The sequence below is a fragment of the Haemaphysalis longicornis genome, unplaced genomic scaffold (assembly GCF_048455015.1).
Source record: "Haemaphysalis longicornis isolate Haplotype H1 unplaced genomic scaffold, Haemaphysalis longicornis Haplotype H1 scaffold_14, whole genome shotgun sequence".
NCBI classification, from domain to species: Eukaryota; Metazoa; Arthropoda; class Arachnida; order Ixodida; family Ixodidae; genus Haemaphysalis; species Haemaphysalis longicornis.
In genome coordinates, this window is record NW_027526245.1 from 37,216,848 (window position 1) to 37,230,476 (window position 13,629).

General features: G+C 45.9%; 1 protein-coding gene across 1 annotated transcript in view; it reads right to left on the bottom strand.

Moving 5' to 3' along the window:
• Positions 1–320: 320 nt before the first annotated feature.
• The window catches only part of LOC144165257 (uncharacterized), a 372,176-nt gene continuing 358,867 nt past the window's right edge, over positions 321–13,629 (bottom strand). The window contains exon 3 of the mRNA XM_077695385.1: positions 321–2,398. Coding sequence (XP_077551511.1) covers positions 1,647–2,398 — 752 coding nt within the window. The 3' untranslated portion in view covers positions 321–1,646. The remainder of the gene's footprint in view (positions 2,399–13,629) is intronic.

Here is a 13,629-nt window from a genome sequence, read left to right on the forward strand (position 1 = left end):
GTTTATGGACATGGCGCAGCTTTGACTGCAACTTCTCCATCAAAGATTGGTGACGAGTTAGCACGACTGCGTTATGAACTATCAAATAACGAGCGCAGCTGGTATTTTTGACGAGAAAGACGCAGCCAGTTTACGGAACACTTCAGTCCTCGCTAGCGGCACATTTCTCATAGCCCTTCCGCCAGCTCCTTATCCCTGATGTAATCTTCTTCGTTGCAGCTCAGCGTCACGTTTCAACGGTGAAGAAGAGCACGCAAAGAATGCAGCGTAGCTCACAAAATCAAAATCCGAATTTGCTTTCGTGGCTGGGCAGTGGCAGCACGGGTCAGTAAGTGGTCAGCGAGGCAGTAAGTGGCGTGGTATCACAATTATTCGGACGCGGGAAAACCGCGCGTAGGAAGATCCTGGCCCAATTGAAATCGTACGGTTGGGATAAAATCACAAGAAGCATAATCCAAGATGATATATGCTCACGTGTAAGGGTCTGCGAAGCCGTGTGATCCTGATCCATTTACCCACATTACGAAGTTAGTACTAAGAGAGTCAAGACTTGCAGATCATGTACCATTTATTCACCACATTTATCTCAACTTCCATGGATTGCAAAGTGTTCTTCACACATGCACAATTTCTCATAGCATCTGTTGTATTGAAGTAAAGGCGGATCTTCATGCGTCTGTCCTTCGAAGTTCATTGGACAGTATGGCAGCTAACGCTTTTTGTATAATCTATGGCGTAGCCATGACAAGGTAACAGAGTTTAAGCTTTCCTAAGACGTTACATTTCTCGGCAGAGCAGCCGTCACTATTCCGGAAGCTGTGCGCGCTTACTTTAAACACGAAAATTCCCCTTTTTAACAAAATAAATTCAGATTCAATGTAGCAGAAGGCCTATACACGCCAGGAAAGTGTACACTTCTGGTGGATAATTGCTATCGCGTGCGATAAGCTGCGAACCGTCAATGCAGCATATTAAATTGAGTCTCCCTGATGCTGGCGTATGCGCGTATTATCACAGCGATCAGAACCATACTCAAAAAAACAAAACGTACCAGGACGGATGACGCGCCGAAGACTAAAAATCTCTGGCCTCTCCAGAAAATTACATTTCTCTCTCGCATGCAATAATAAGCCAAAGTTTAACATGGACCTGGAAGTAAGGTTTTTTGAAGATCCCAAAACAACTTGTACATAGGAAAATACAGTTTGTTTTTGTACAAATGGTATTTGGCCACGCTGGGGCTTCGCCTACTTTGAAACAAACATAAATGCGAACCGTTGGTGCGGTTTCAAAAGTTCTGTAATATATGAAGCTCGAAAATGCAGGTTTGACTTGGTTGACCTACTTTTCTTCAGGCAGTACATTTCTAACGTTTTTAGGTTTGTTGCTCGTCGCCCAGATGTTTGCGACACAAAACGTTATTACTCCAAGAATTCGTGGGATTGGCTGAAAAATATCGCCTCCAACGTTTCGGTTTCCTAGTTGGGATATCTGCTCGCTGCCCCCCGAAGAACAGTTATGAGATTTATCCAGCCGCGTTCCTGCTGTCCAACACGACGATAGAAAAAATGCTCTTTGTTCCACACGTAAGTTCACCGATGCACACATTTGCTGTAACGCAATTCGCGGTTTCACTTCTTGGTCATTCACCTGCTGTCACGCAGTCCCGTGGAGTCCAACCGCGTTCTTTCACCACATTGCTCCTGCGCTCTCTGTTGTGTCCGGTCATGCGAGTTTAAGGAGCAGTACGGCGCTTTTCTCGCCTGCGCGGGAAAACAAGCACTGGCAGCACAGCCGTTTCCCACACCACACGCCGTCGTATTGTTCACAGGAGCGGCAGAGTTAGGAACACCAAGACGATCGGTCCTAGAGCGCACCGAGTCTCCGTCGCGCGAGTGCTTCGTCCCTTCCACCGTGAGGGTAGCGCCACCTGCGGGCGCCGTTCTGTTGGCGTGCGAGCCGGCCAGGAGCATGGTGTCCACGGCTCGCGAGGCAGCGCTGCTGTTGTACTGGCGAGAACCCCGAGACGGTCTTCTGTGGTGTCGCAGGTGAAAGACGCCGTAGATCAGAGGGTTGATCATGGCCGTGGAGCTGCCGAAGAAGAAGATGCCCGCCTGAAGCTCCTCGGTCAGCTGATCGTCCGGCTCGAGGAAGATGAATATGATCATCATGCAGTAATATGGCGTCCAGCACACGATGAAGGCAGCCACGATGACGACTGTTATCATCAGTGACTTCATCTTGGCACGGTGCAACAGCCTCCGCCGGGCATCGTCCATGGACGACTGGTTCCGCGTGTCCCCTCCACCCCGGCGTCGTCCAGAACCCTGCTTCTTGCCACCGCCACGCGCCAGCTCACACCCGGACTCCTTGGCCGGAACGAAGACGCTGCGTTGAACTGTAAAGAAGAAGCGAAAAAGCGGCGTTACTTTTGTGCTATTTGTTCAGTCGAAGATAATAGCGTGCCCCTAATCGAGAATGGCCTCGATGTACATTTTGGCTAGCACGTGTAACACTAACGTTGAAAACGACTTTTATGGTTCTTTAACCCGATGCGAAATCGGCCACACGTCATAGCAGCACTTTACGGAGTATTAACTCCGAGAGCACTTAATTGTTTACTGGAGTTGGACAACTTCGTAGTGCTTATTTTATAATTTTATGACACGAGCTGTGGCAGTTATGCATGCCTGATTCGGTATGTCAAACCCTTAAATCCCCACACCAAAAATTCTCTCAGCAAAACGAATTACTCAAAGAATTCCACACTCTAACACCTAGACTAAATTTCATACTTTTAAATACAAACCATAATATCAGTACTAAGTTCTGTCACTTCTTAAAGTATTCCTGCCCTGCGTTTTAAATGAAAACTAATGTAATTAATAGGACACCGGCATCAACATACAACCGGCCGTAAGTTAGTCTATTTGAAACGAGCAATTCAAAAATCGTAAAATTGGTGGGGGAACATGCGCACTCTGCTTATCTTCTGCAGAAAGGTTTGCACTGTGACACCTGTGCTATCAGGCACGGAATCCGGCCGTTAAATTTTGCAACGTCTGAACGGGCACAGTGTGCGATTTTAATCGCAAAAGGCTAGACTTGAAACGCGGGATCAAATGTGTTGCTTAAGGTGAAAATTGCTTCCTTTGCCAACTTGTATTTATGTGACCAATGTACGCGTTACAGTCAGAGTGAGACAGAGGAATCTTTTCAGGAATAAAATAATCAACCTGCAGAAAATGAAGGGTTAAATGGTGGGAATGGATCCCAAGTGTAATTGATGACGGTGCGGTGCTCTGTGCGCTGCTCTGTCATTTTTTTGTAATGACGATTGTTTTGAATGAATGAAAAATGAAATGAAAATGAAATGAAATGAAATAGCGACAGCTGGGCATATTAAAGCGAAGCTTTCTACGCCTCCCTGATGGCGTAGTTCGTCGCACAAAACTCACTACAGGAAAGCCAACTTTACACAATAAGTATCACAAAAAAAATTCTTCCCATGCTAAGAATTGAACCTGGGTCCCTCGTTTTATGAAGTTGAAGTTGATCAGATTGCGCCGTTCCGACACGGTCGAAGCAGTTTGGCCGTTGGACTTCGATTGACGTTGCATAGTGAATGCTTAGCGTTTTAACCACATATGTTTTTCTTAAGCAAGGGGCCTTGATTTTTAAACGACGCACGAAGAAAGCAGATAGCTTGTATTAGCACTAAGCAAGGCAGCAAAGTAAACCTTTTCCGCTGTGGTTGTTCCGAAACGTTCCTGCAGACGGGGGCAACATGTTTAAATGTTCGTATACGTGACAAAGGCTGAACGGACGCACGTGTATTCCTGCATACGTTCCCAAGCTTTCGAACAACAGAGCTGTTTAGCCCAACTTTGTCCGTCCGTCACACCAAAAAACCTCGAAACCGAAAGAGGTCCCGACTATCGAACCCGGGACCTTTACGCCGCAACCGGCAACCTAACCACTGGGCCATCCCAAAAGCTCGGGGGATAGGGTGTTCGCAGGGGCGGAAAACAACAACATGTGCAGCCGATCGGAAATTAAAAAAAAAAAAAATTTCCCGTTGTCGGAACCGAAACCCAGTTTCACACATTATGAAACCGGCGTCTATCTGATCGAGCTATCACCGCATTCCTGGCGCACAACGTTTCCTTTGGGTTCGTAGCGCGAGCGCTAGCCCGCACGGTTTCTTGCTAGCTTGAACGGATCCGCTAGCTTTCACGGCGGCGGATTCTTGCACGTGCTAGCGCGGTCCACTTTGGAATAGATGTGAAAGCCTGTGGGAAGAACGATCCGGGCCTGTCAGTCATGGAGAACTTTCAGCGGCAAGTTAGGAAATGACTGTGAGGTGAAACAGCCGGGTCTCCGACGAAAGGAGAGGGGCCGCCAGCTCTGCTGTTTCTCCAGCCTTGCACCACTAACGCAAGCTGCGCCAATTTTCGGTGTAGCTCAACTCCGCACCAATCGCCAAATTTTCCCGTCATTTTCTCGTATGAACAAAGGTTCCTTTCTTTAACACAACTACATTGCTTTAGCGAATTGTCAGGAATAATAAACAAACAAAAGCATTAATCGCAGCTTTACAGTGAGAGGCCAATTTACAGCACTAATTAGAATCGTTACCTACAAGTATTCACCTGTACAGGACGTTCCCAAGATAATTTGCCTATAATTATTGGGCAACACCCAATCGCAGACAGACGGCGTCGGTAGGGGGTCATCAAAGGCTGAACGAAATACGTGAAGCGTCGACGCTCATGGGTCGTGCCTACCACTACGCCCATAAATTATTCGGCAAGACCGAACCAAGTAATTACGGTAGTTCTCACGGGGATATTGACACGACACGTCTCTATCTCTATATTACGTGCATCATCGACTTCGTGCGCGCGTTCCAGGCTCATGCAGTCGCCGTTGTTGGTACAGCGCGTTTCGGTGCTGTAAGTCATAAACGTTCTATCTATTACAAGGTAGAAACCGACTTCGTGTTGCTTAATACGCTGGTTACGTACGTTTAACGTGATTCCAGTATGTTACATTTCAGCGTGCAGTCTTGAGATTGTGTGTTCATTATCACAGGCAACGTCACGCAACTAGGAAGGAGAAAGGTGGTAAAACACCCGTACTTTTGAACAGTTTTTTGTGAAGAAAGCCCATGAAATATACGGAATGAATGAATGAATGAATGAATGAATGAATGAATGAATGAATGAATGAATGAATGAATGAATTTATATAGAAATAGGACTGAGGACCTGCGGGGTTCTTGGGAGGCGGGAAAAGAGAGAAAGAGAAAATTCTCATGACAGCTTTTGAACGCTGAGTTGTCTGTCTCAAAGCCCTACTAAGGCTTTCAGACTTCTCTACACTGCTCTGCAAAGACCACTGGAATCCCGATGTGTTTGAAAAGACTAGTATTTGATCGCACATGTTCCAAATGTGCCTTATTCGTAAGTGGTGGCGGGCAGTAGGACATCTGCCGTAGACGGCCGCTGTCGAATGTCGGACACGACCAAAGCAAGCGACATAAGGTCGGGAGGGTACGCCTCGGTGAGAAAGCCAGGGAAGCGCCGCCATGATAAAATTTGCGAACAATATCCCGAGTGTAGACTGCGCCTGCTCATGCTTTGGTGAGAAAGAGTTCTCCCTGACAAGAGAGGGATATAGAAGCAGGAAGAAGGCCTGGGGGGGGTAGCTTCTTGGGAACTGTTGACTTTGTTGTAACACTTGTCGCCTCGTTTGGCACCCGGCTGAAGATGCAGGTGAGGTGTGGTCAGCAGCAGACACGCGGCAGCCAGGGGAGGAGTCGAAAGAAGGCACTCGCTAGCGGCGTGGTGCACTTGCTGGTTTCCAGTCGCTCCAGCTGTGTGACCAGGTGTCAAAGTCTGACCCGCATAAATGCCCTCTCCGCGCAAGAACTGAATTGTGCTTATAATGGGGTTGGCGGTTGCATTATGGGTGCAAGCCTTATTAAGTTCTTGGAGGGAAACGTGTGCATGAGTAATGATGCGGCAATGGTGACCTTCTGGTTGCTGGTAGGCCTGAATATGTTGGAGGGCCCTAATATTCGAAATAGCTCGATATTGTTAGTAAGGCCGTACGTGTTGTTGATCTGCTGGAATCCATTTAGGTGTGAAAGAATTTAGAAAAACCCTTATTGACTAGATGCTTTGATCTGGTGATTTCTCTACACTATGTTAACATAACCCTTTATGTAACACCTCCTGTGGGGTTTTCATAGCATTTTTGAAAACACATCAGTGTATGTCAGCACACAGGGTGTTATTTTAACCTGCTTCGCTCTTGTTTTCTAAAGGGAAAAATAATTACGCCGATATGTACACGCCATTCACTTATTATATAGCAACACAATCGGGCAAAACATGATAGACACGCTCGCGGGCAATGTTCACAATCAAGCCGCTATTATAATGTGAGTAAGGACTTTTATGTACACCAGGTTGGATTTTCTGCCTGTGGTGTTAGGATCCCAAGGTCACGCAGACATGATCATTATGGAAGCTTATTCAAGTTTATTGTTCAAGTTTATTCCTGCCTGTTTGTAATAGTGGGAGGAAGTGACCTATACAGAACGTTTTATGCATAGCTAACTGTTATCTCTTCAATTCCCGCGGTATTGAACAAATGCGCCTATGAACTCCGCACAGCGTACGACCGGTGTTTACGCGTGTGTTACTCCTTCAATGGTTCATTAAAGTCTATTTTATTATACATTGTGTGGTGTTTTCTTGCGCCCCGGTTCACATTCGCAGAATCGCTTATTGTAAACCGGCTGCTCCTCGGAAGTACGTATGTCGCGTGACCTACGTATTTCAACCTGCTGCGGGTATTTGCAGGCCGTTGCCCTGCCCGCCGTGAGTTCTGATTCCCGAGGTAGCTCGGTACATGTGGGCTGGGCTGTGACAGAGGTAAGCCAAGCCAGGCTTTCTCCCCTTATTTATAACTACTGTTTAACGTGGAATTTGCACGCATGCTTATCGGGCTGCGCCGCGGAAGTTTTCGACATGCACAGGGCTCCGGGATTATTATTTTTCGCCTACCCATAAAAAGGTTCGCTTTAAAACTACGGGGCCACCAAGATTTTCCTTCTCAATTCCCTTTGTCGCTAAGTTAAGCGTGGATTTATATCATTGAGTTTTTGCGTTACTGTCGGAAACGGGCGAGTCGACAAAGCGGCAGTTTAGCTCCACTCCTATGCGCTCGACTTCACGGGAGGCCACGTTCCTGTTTGCCGCTATTCAGACGAGGCTGAGACGCTTCCTCCGTTGCTATTTCTGCGTTTATGCATCTGAAACGAGACGAACAAAATGCGAGCATGCGCCATGTAGTGAGCCACCCGCGATGCAGCCACCACGCGTGCGAACAGAAGAATTGGATCGCCTGCAGGACACGTTCTGGCCACTCCGTTTAGTTACAATAATGGTGGGAACCGCGCTTTTAGCCAGATCACCAGAAAGCAGTGCGTGGACATTTTTAAGGTTACATAATTTAATGTTTCACTGATAACACCTAGCTGACATCTGGTGATGATCTGCTGATGAAACTTTAATTCAAAATTCTTATGATTGAATGACTCCGCGACCATAAGAGATGTTTTGTTGCGACAGATAAAACCCCCTGGTGGCAAATTGGTATAGCTCTTTCAAATGATTCAAGTTTTTTCTAAAAGTTGCAATGTAAAATCGGTTCTCACAACATCGCTGTCCTAGTTGGAGATGTCTAAAAGTCGCTTGAATTTCAGGCAAGGGAGCTTCACCTTGATTTCGAAAGCAAATAATCAACTTTTCGGGGAGCACGTCAAAGGTACCAAACACTAATTATGGCGGACTTTTTTAATTAGCAGCAAGGAAACAAAGAAACTAAATTTTTGGGCCCGCAAATAACTAAAATTGATTGATTTTGAATAGTTAACGTGCCCAAGCTACCCCTGGGCTACGAGGCGCGCCGTGTTGGAGGGCTCCAGACAAATTTTGACCACTTGGGGATGTTTAACGTGCGCCGAAATCCGGACACACAGATGTTTCCTTTTTTGTCCTCCATCAGGAAAGCAGCCACCGCGGTCGACATTGAACCCGCGGCCTTGGGCTCAGCAGCACAACGCCTTAGCCACTCAGCCACTGCGGCGGGTAGAGAACGGAAGTACTGAAGGTGTTAAGAGATGACCTTTTGAAGCGACGCCGCTCAACTGCCTTAATGGGCAACAAGAGTGACTATAGTGAGTGATTTGCACTCGCTGTAAGACTCGGTGTTCTTGTAAAGCTGAATCGCGTATTACGCAGCCCAGGTTCATAAAGGCATTTTGACCCAAGATTATTATTTTTGGACGCACAAGGCGACGCCCACTCGGACATGAACACTAAAAAACTGCACCGACGAAGGAAAAGACATACAACAATGCAGTGACTCCCAACTAATTCGCATTTTGAAGCACAAGGAATACCCGCCTAGGTGGACAAACAGGAAAGAAAGGAAGCGTTTGCTTTCATCCCGAAAGCCGCCCACGTGTAAGAAGAGAACGATTATGATTCGAGGTCCTCGATCGCGATTTTGAACAAATCCAGTCAGGGTGAGCACACGCAGCGATATCCCGTTTCGTAAATTACGGGCGCATAGTGATTTCTCCTCGTGAGCTGCTGGCGATAGCGCTTGAAGTTGACGACGCCATCAAAAGACGGCGAGCAGAGGCATTTAGCGCAGTGAACGACCAAACTTTCGCCTGTACCCGTCTTAAGAGGGCTTGTGTGCTCCCTGAGCCGATCGTTCGTGCAGCAGCACGTTTGCTTTTCATAACGTCTCCAGCATAAAACCTTAATCCCATAAACCACGAGCTCCCCGCATTATCAAAGCAGTGCTTCTTGTTGCATTCTTTTTTTGCTGCCGGTGGTCCATGTGTTTCACAATCTGCACGCGCCGCTGAGCATGATGGTCGCGGAAATAAAAAGCAACGCGAGCATCCTCGTGGGAGGCTGCTTTTTTTCATGCAAGTATACATAGCCTGCTGTACAAAATGAAAATAACTGGTGGTCAGTGCAGTCTTTCTCTCCGTCCGCCGGGTTTTTGCGGTGCTCTTTCCGAGTACCCTCATGTACTAACATGCCTTAGCTTACTTGTTCAGTTCTACATAAATATACCGCGACACCGCTCATTCCACCTGTAGTTAAAGACTTCGTAAGCATTATCATTATTGTATTCAAAGCCATTTAGAGTATCCTTTATTTGCTGTCAGGCTAAGCCGTGGAAGGACTTCGACAACACTTAAAATCATTGGGTTGTTTTGAGCGGATAGCGCCGTAAAAAAGACTACAATGCCCAAGTCGCGTATAACTAGATGTATATTACTTGACGGAGACGAGCAAAAAAAATGTTTATAAAAACAAAAAGCAAACACCGTAAATAAATTAGTGGCTCTATACTCCCAACTAACGATAGCAACAAAAGAAATCAAAAGAAATGTTTTCTAGCAATACCATTTGGTTCGCAACACCTAATGCTCTTTTACTGAAAAAAATATTTAGTTGAATTTATTTTTGTTCAATCACAAAATATCTAATTGCAACAGAGAAAATGGAACTCAAATAAAGGCGGACAACTACCTGACATCTGCAATCATATCCCAAAATGGGAATTTTCACAAGAAAAGGGGTGAACACACCAAGCACAACGCGTTTTGAAAATACGCGCGGTATTCTCCGTCATTTCGGTATCACTCAGCCTGAAGCACTTTAAAATTACGGCGCGTTGTTTGACTAGTTACAATACCATGAATATGGAATAAGCAGTGCAAGCTAATACAAAGAAAAAGCAGGAAGTACAAGAACTCCGCACTTTATTTGAGAAGGAGTACATAAATAGCCGGCACTCATACCTGTTGTCAAACAGATTTTTTGCATGTAAAAAAGATGAAGCAGCACGGATACGTACAGGGCGTCTCATTCCTTAGTTTCCATTTTTCTTAGCTTTAGATCCGAGGGAAGCTCGCGCAACGACAAAAATATCTGCATAGCTCTTGTATAGACATGCATTCTTGATGTCTTTTGTTTTAATGTTTGCTTTGAATATATAATTATAAACCACCGTGATGCTTTTAGACGGGCGCAAAGCATTTGCTCACATTTTTAATAGTAGGAATACAATTTTTCATTACACCATTGTCCATTTTATCTTGATCCAGTGAGTTTTCTAATATTGGAACACATAATGCGAACACATGATGACATTTCCAGGAGAAAGCAAGTTCCTTTCCATGGCTACCGTGTACACACCAAACACAAGTTAGCCTGAATGGGAGATTTTTCGCTGCAATACGTATTTTAAACTCCTCGTGGCACTCGGCCTGCTCTCACGTGGATGGTGGATGATGGTGGAAAAACTGCCAGTTTACACCGGTGGCCGCGAGCCATCGTAAATAGGCGTATTTACCACGATTGTACCTCTTCCCAAAACGCAGTATCTAGCTGTGAATACTACGTTTGTCCTAATGGGAGTTTTGAAAACTCTCACGCTCCCTTCTTCTCCTCCCTCACCTCTCCCTCATTTACGCCTCTTTACAAAATGGCTGCCAGTTGGTGTCGTGTGTCGTGTGAGCTCTAGCGTCCCAAAAATTTATTGTCGGTATGAACTTGCGGCCGCACGAATGGATGTGAAGTGCTTCCCCAGAACCGAAGCTTGTTGCGAACATTGTGGAACTAGCCTAGACTACCGTGAGACACACTGCAACGTCGCCTCCGAGTCACCGACCTTTGAGCCAACGGAGTACGCCAGCGAGCCGACCCGAGGCCTAAATGCAGTGATTGCTAACGGAGAGTGGCCCGTAAAAACAACGCGGTTGTGCTTCTGCGAAGTGGTTGAAGGTAAGATTTGTACGTTTTTTATTGTACCCAACATTTTGGGAAACTTCTGCCCCTTCACGTGTGAAATAAACTCAGTGTGTTTCCCGCGTCACTGCACGGGTGATTCTCCGCCACTGGAAGTGATCGTTGTGCGTGAGAGAGGGCGCCATGCTCGGAACGTCATTGGGGAGGCCGAACGGTGTGAAAGCAATGCGTATTTGCGCGGGTCTCGAGCAGAAAACGCACTGGTTCATACTCGCGAGCAGAATGAAGAGTGCCCGCACTGTGAACGGATGTTAGGTGTTTTTGTTAGGCTGTCTGTGGCTTATTGGCAGGCGAAGGGGGAGTTGGCCGGTCAAACGTCGCAGGGCGGCCGCTTTTCTTGAGAAGTACGTAAGGTGCCCGCCGCTCCTGCTACAAGGAGGGTGCCTGCCGCGTGCCGCCGTGGACTAATTGCTTTCACTGGAAAGGGAGAAGATCGGGGCCCCGTGGGAGCTCTCCGTACGCTAGGCTAGTGTAACTATAACCAGCAAACGCCATTCGAGAGAGCATTCTGTGGAGTCGGCGGACGAGGACTCATTTTTATTTTATTTTATTTGAAGGGGGGTAGGCGCAGGCGTCAGACTGACGGAAATGTTTCCTTATCTTTCGGTGAGTGGAGAGAGGAGCAGTGCGAGTGGTAAAACCCGAAGCTCGCTCCCAGAACACTACACGCGAGGAAAAGAGGGAAGGAAAGCATTTTGAGAAGTTGGTCGCCACAAGGGTCGCGCTCCCTTTCGAACAGCACTTTGTTTTGACCAACTAGTGAGCGCAGGTGTCTCGGACGGAAGTGCAATTTTGCGTAGCTTTAAATAAACATTCAGACATTACGCAAAGTTGGACACAAGAGTGACAAGTGTGGCGTCATTACAATGCAGTTTTTTTATATTTTTTAGGTCAGATGCCCATAATGTTTCTGCATTTGTTGTCGTAGATTTAAAGCGTTTTGCTATCCCTCTAATGCATGTGCTACTGTGGCTTCCTGAGGAACGTGCCAGGAGGCGCGGCAACTTCAGAGTTTGGGAGGCAAGTGCAAGCAAACCGCGCACCGACGACATGTGAACCTCATTGTTTGCAAATGGCTTACGTTTTTTTTTTCGTTGAGTGTTGTAGTAGATAAAGTTCTTACCAAGATACCTTGTGTTCTCGATGTAAGTGTTTTGTTGATTGAGTGTTTTTATTGTGTTATTAACCGTGTTCACACGTATATCGTATTTATGCAATTTTTATGCAATAACTTGACTGTGTGTACAAAACAAACTTTTCACGTTTCGCCATTCAACGGTTAATGCGGGACTAGAAATTACGTAATCCTAAACGAAAAATAAAAAAGCTGCAGGTGCGCTCATTAATAACTACCAAATACAGTAATAAATTCCTCTACAGCACTTATATCAAACGCACAAAAACAAAAAAAAAATACCTCGAATGCTGGTGAACACTGCTCCCAACGCGCCCCCTGAAAACTCCCAGTTGAAAGAAATACTACACTACCAATGGTACCCCTATAAACTCCATTGTAGTGGCACTACAATAGAACTCCCATATGCTACTGAAAAAACTGCGGAAATAATGGGACTAAGGCGAAATTCCCATTGGAAGGAGTTTTGAAAACTTCTAATTGGTACTGAGTTATGCGACAAGCCATTTACTCCCATTCCGGCTTATTTGTGTTCTGTGTGTAGCTTACGTTCTTTCGTGAAGCTTACGCACAGAGTTTGTTCGTCATTTTCGCATAGCTATGAATGTCAAGGATATAACGATTTCTTGTGTGTTACTTTTGCAAATTTATTTGATAAAATGCCAAAGAGAAAAAATTATTTCAAAATTAGGAAAGTGCCCCTCGTCAGATTAAAATAAAATGTATAGAATTCTAATCAAAATGGTCAGCAGAAAATTGTGTGTCTTCTCTTGAGGTGCTATATAGTGTTGCTGCATGAGGCCGGTAGAATGTAGGTGCGCTGACAAGGCCGCAAACACTGCTTAACATCAAATAACATTTTCAGATGATAAGTTGATATTCGGCAATCTATCCGTGCCGACCATATCCGGCTTCCTTGTGGGCGGCACACGCAGCATTGCGACATTTTGGAATTTCTCCACGGCAGAAGCAAATAAAACAAAGTAAAAATCATAAATACGCCACGCCACCTCCACATTTCAACGCTAGTCTTTGTTGGGCTGCCTATACACCAAGCATTTCAGTCTGTTTATCTATCTGTCTTGTGCAATCCGATTCAGCTACTATCTGCCCGGCCTTCAACAAGGCATGAAGGAGTGCGTGAGCTCGGGCACGATTCCCTTGCCCTATTTATTGCCAGATATTTTAAGCCATGAAGACAACGAACAACTTTGCTAAATCTACAAATCTGTGCTACCTATCTGGCAACTCACTCAGAAACTCACTTCAGCTCACTCAGCTAAATCTCACGGACACTCAATTGTATTCCTCATAGGTGTAAGAGGGAAAGAGCCCTAGGATCAAGCGGGAGAGAGGAGAGCGATCAATGTGGCAGTGGCTGCGAAACATATCTTCATTCGGCGGCAATGTTTTGTTTGATAGATTTCATTGATCCCCGCCGAACATTAATTGCTGCGAACGCCACGTGAATACGATCGGGACAACCTTAATACGATGGTCCCGACTTGGGCCATCGTCACATTCTAGATTTCGTAACTATTTGTTTTTGTGTAATTTTTCAATATTTCATGGCCTCCCTTTTGC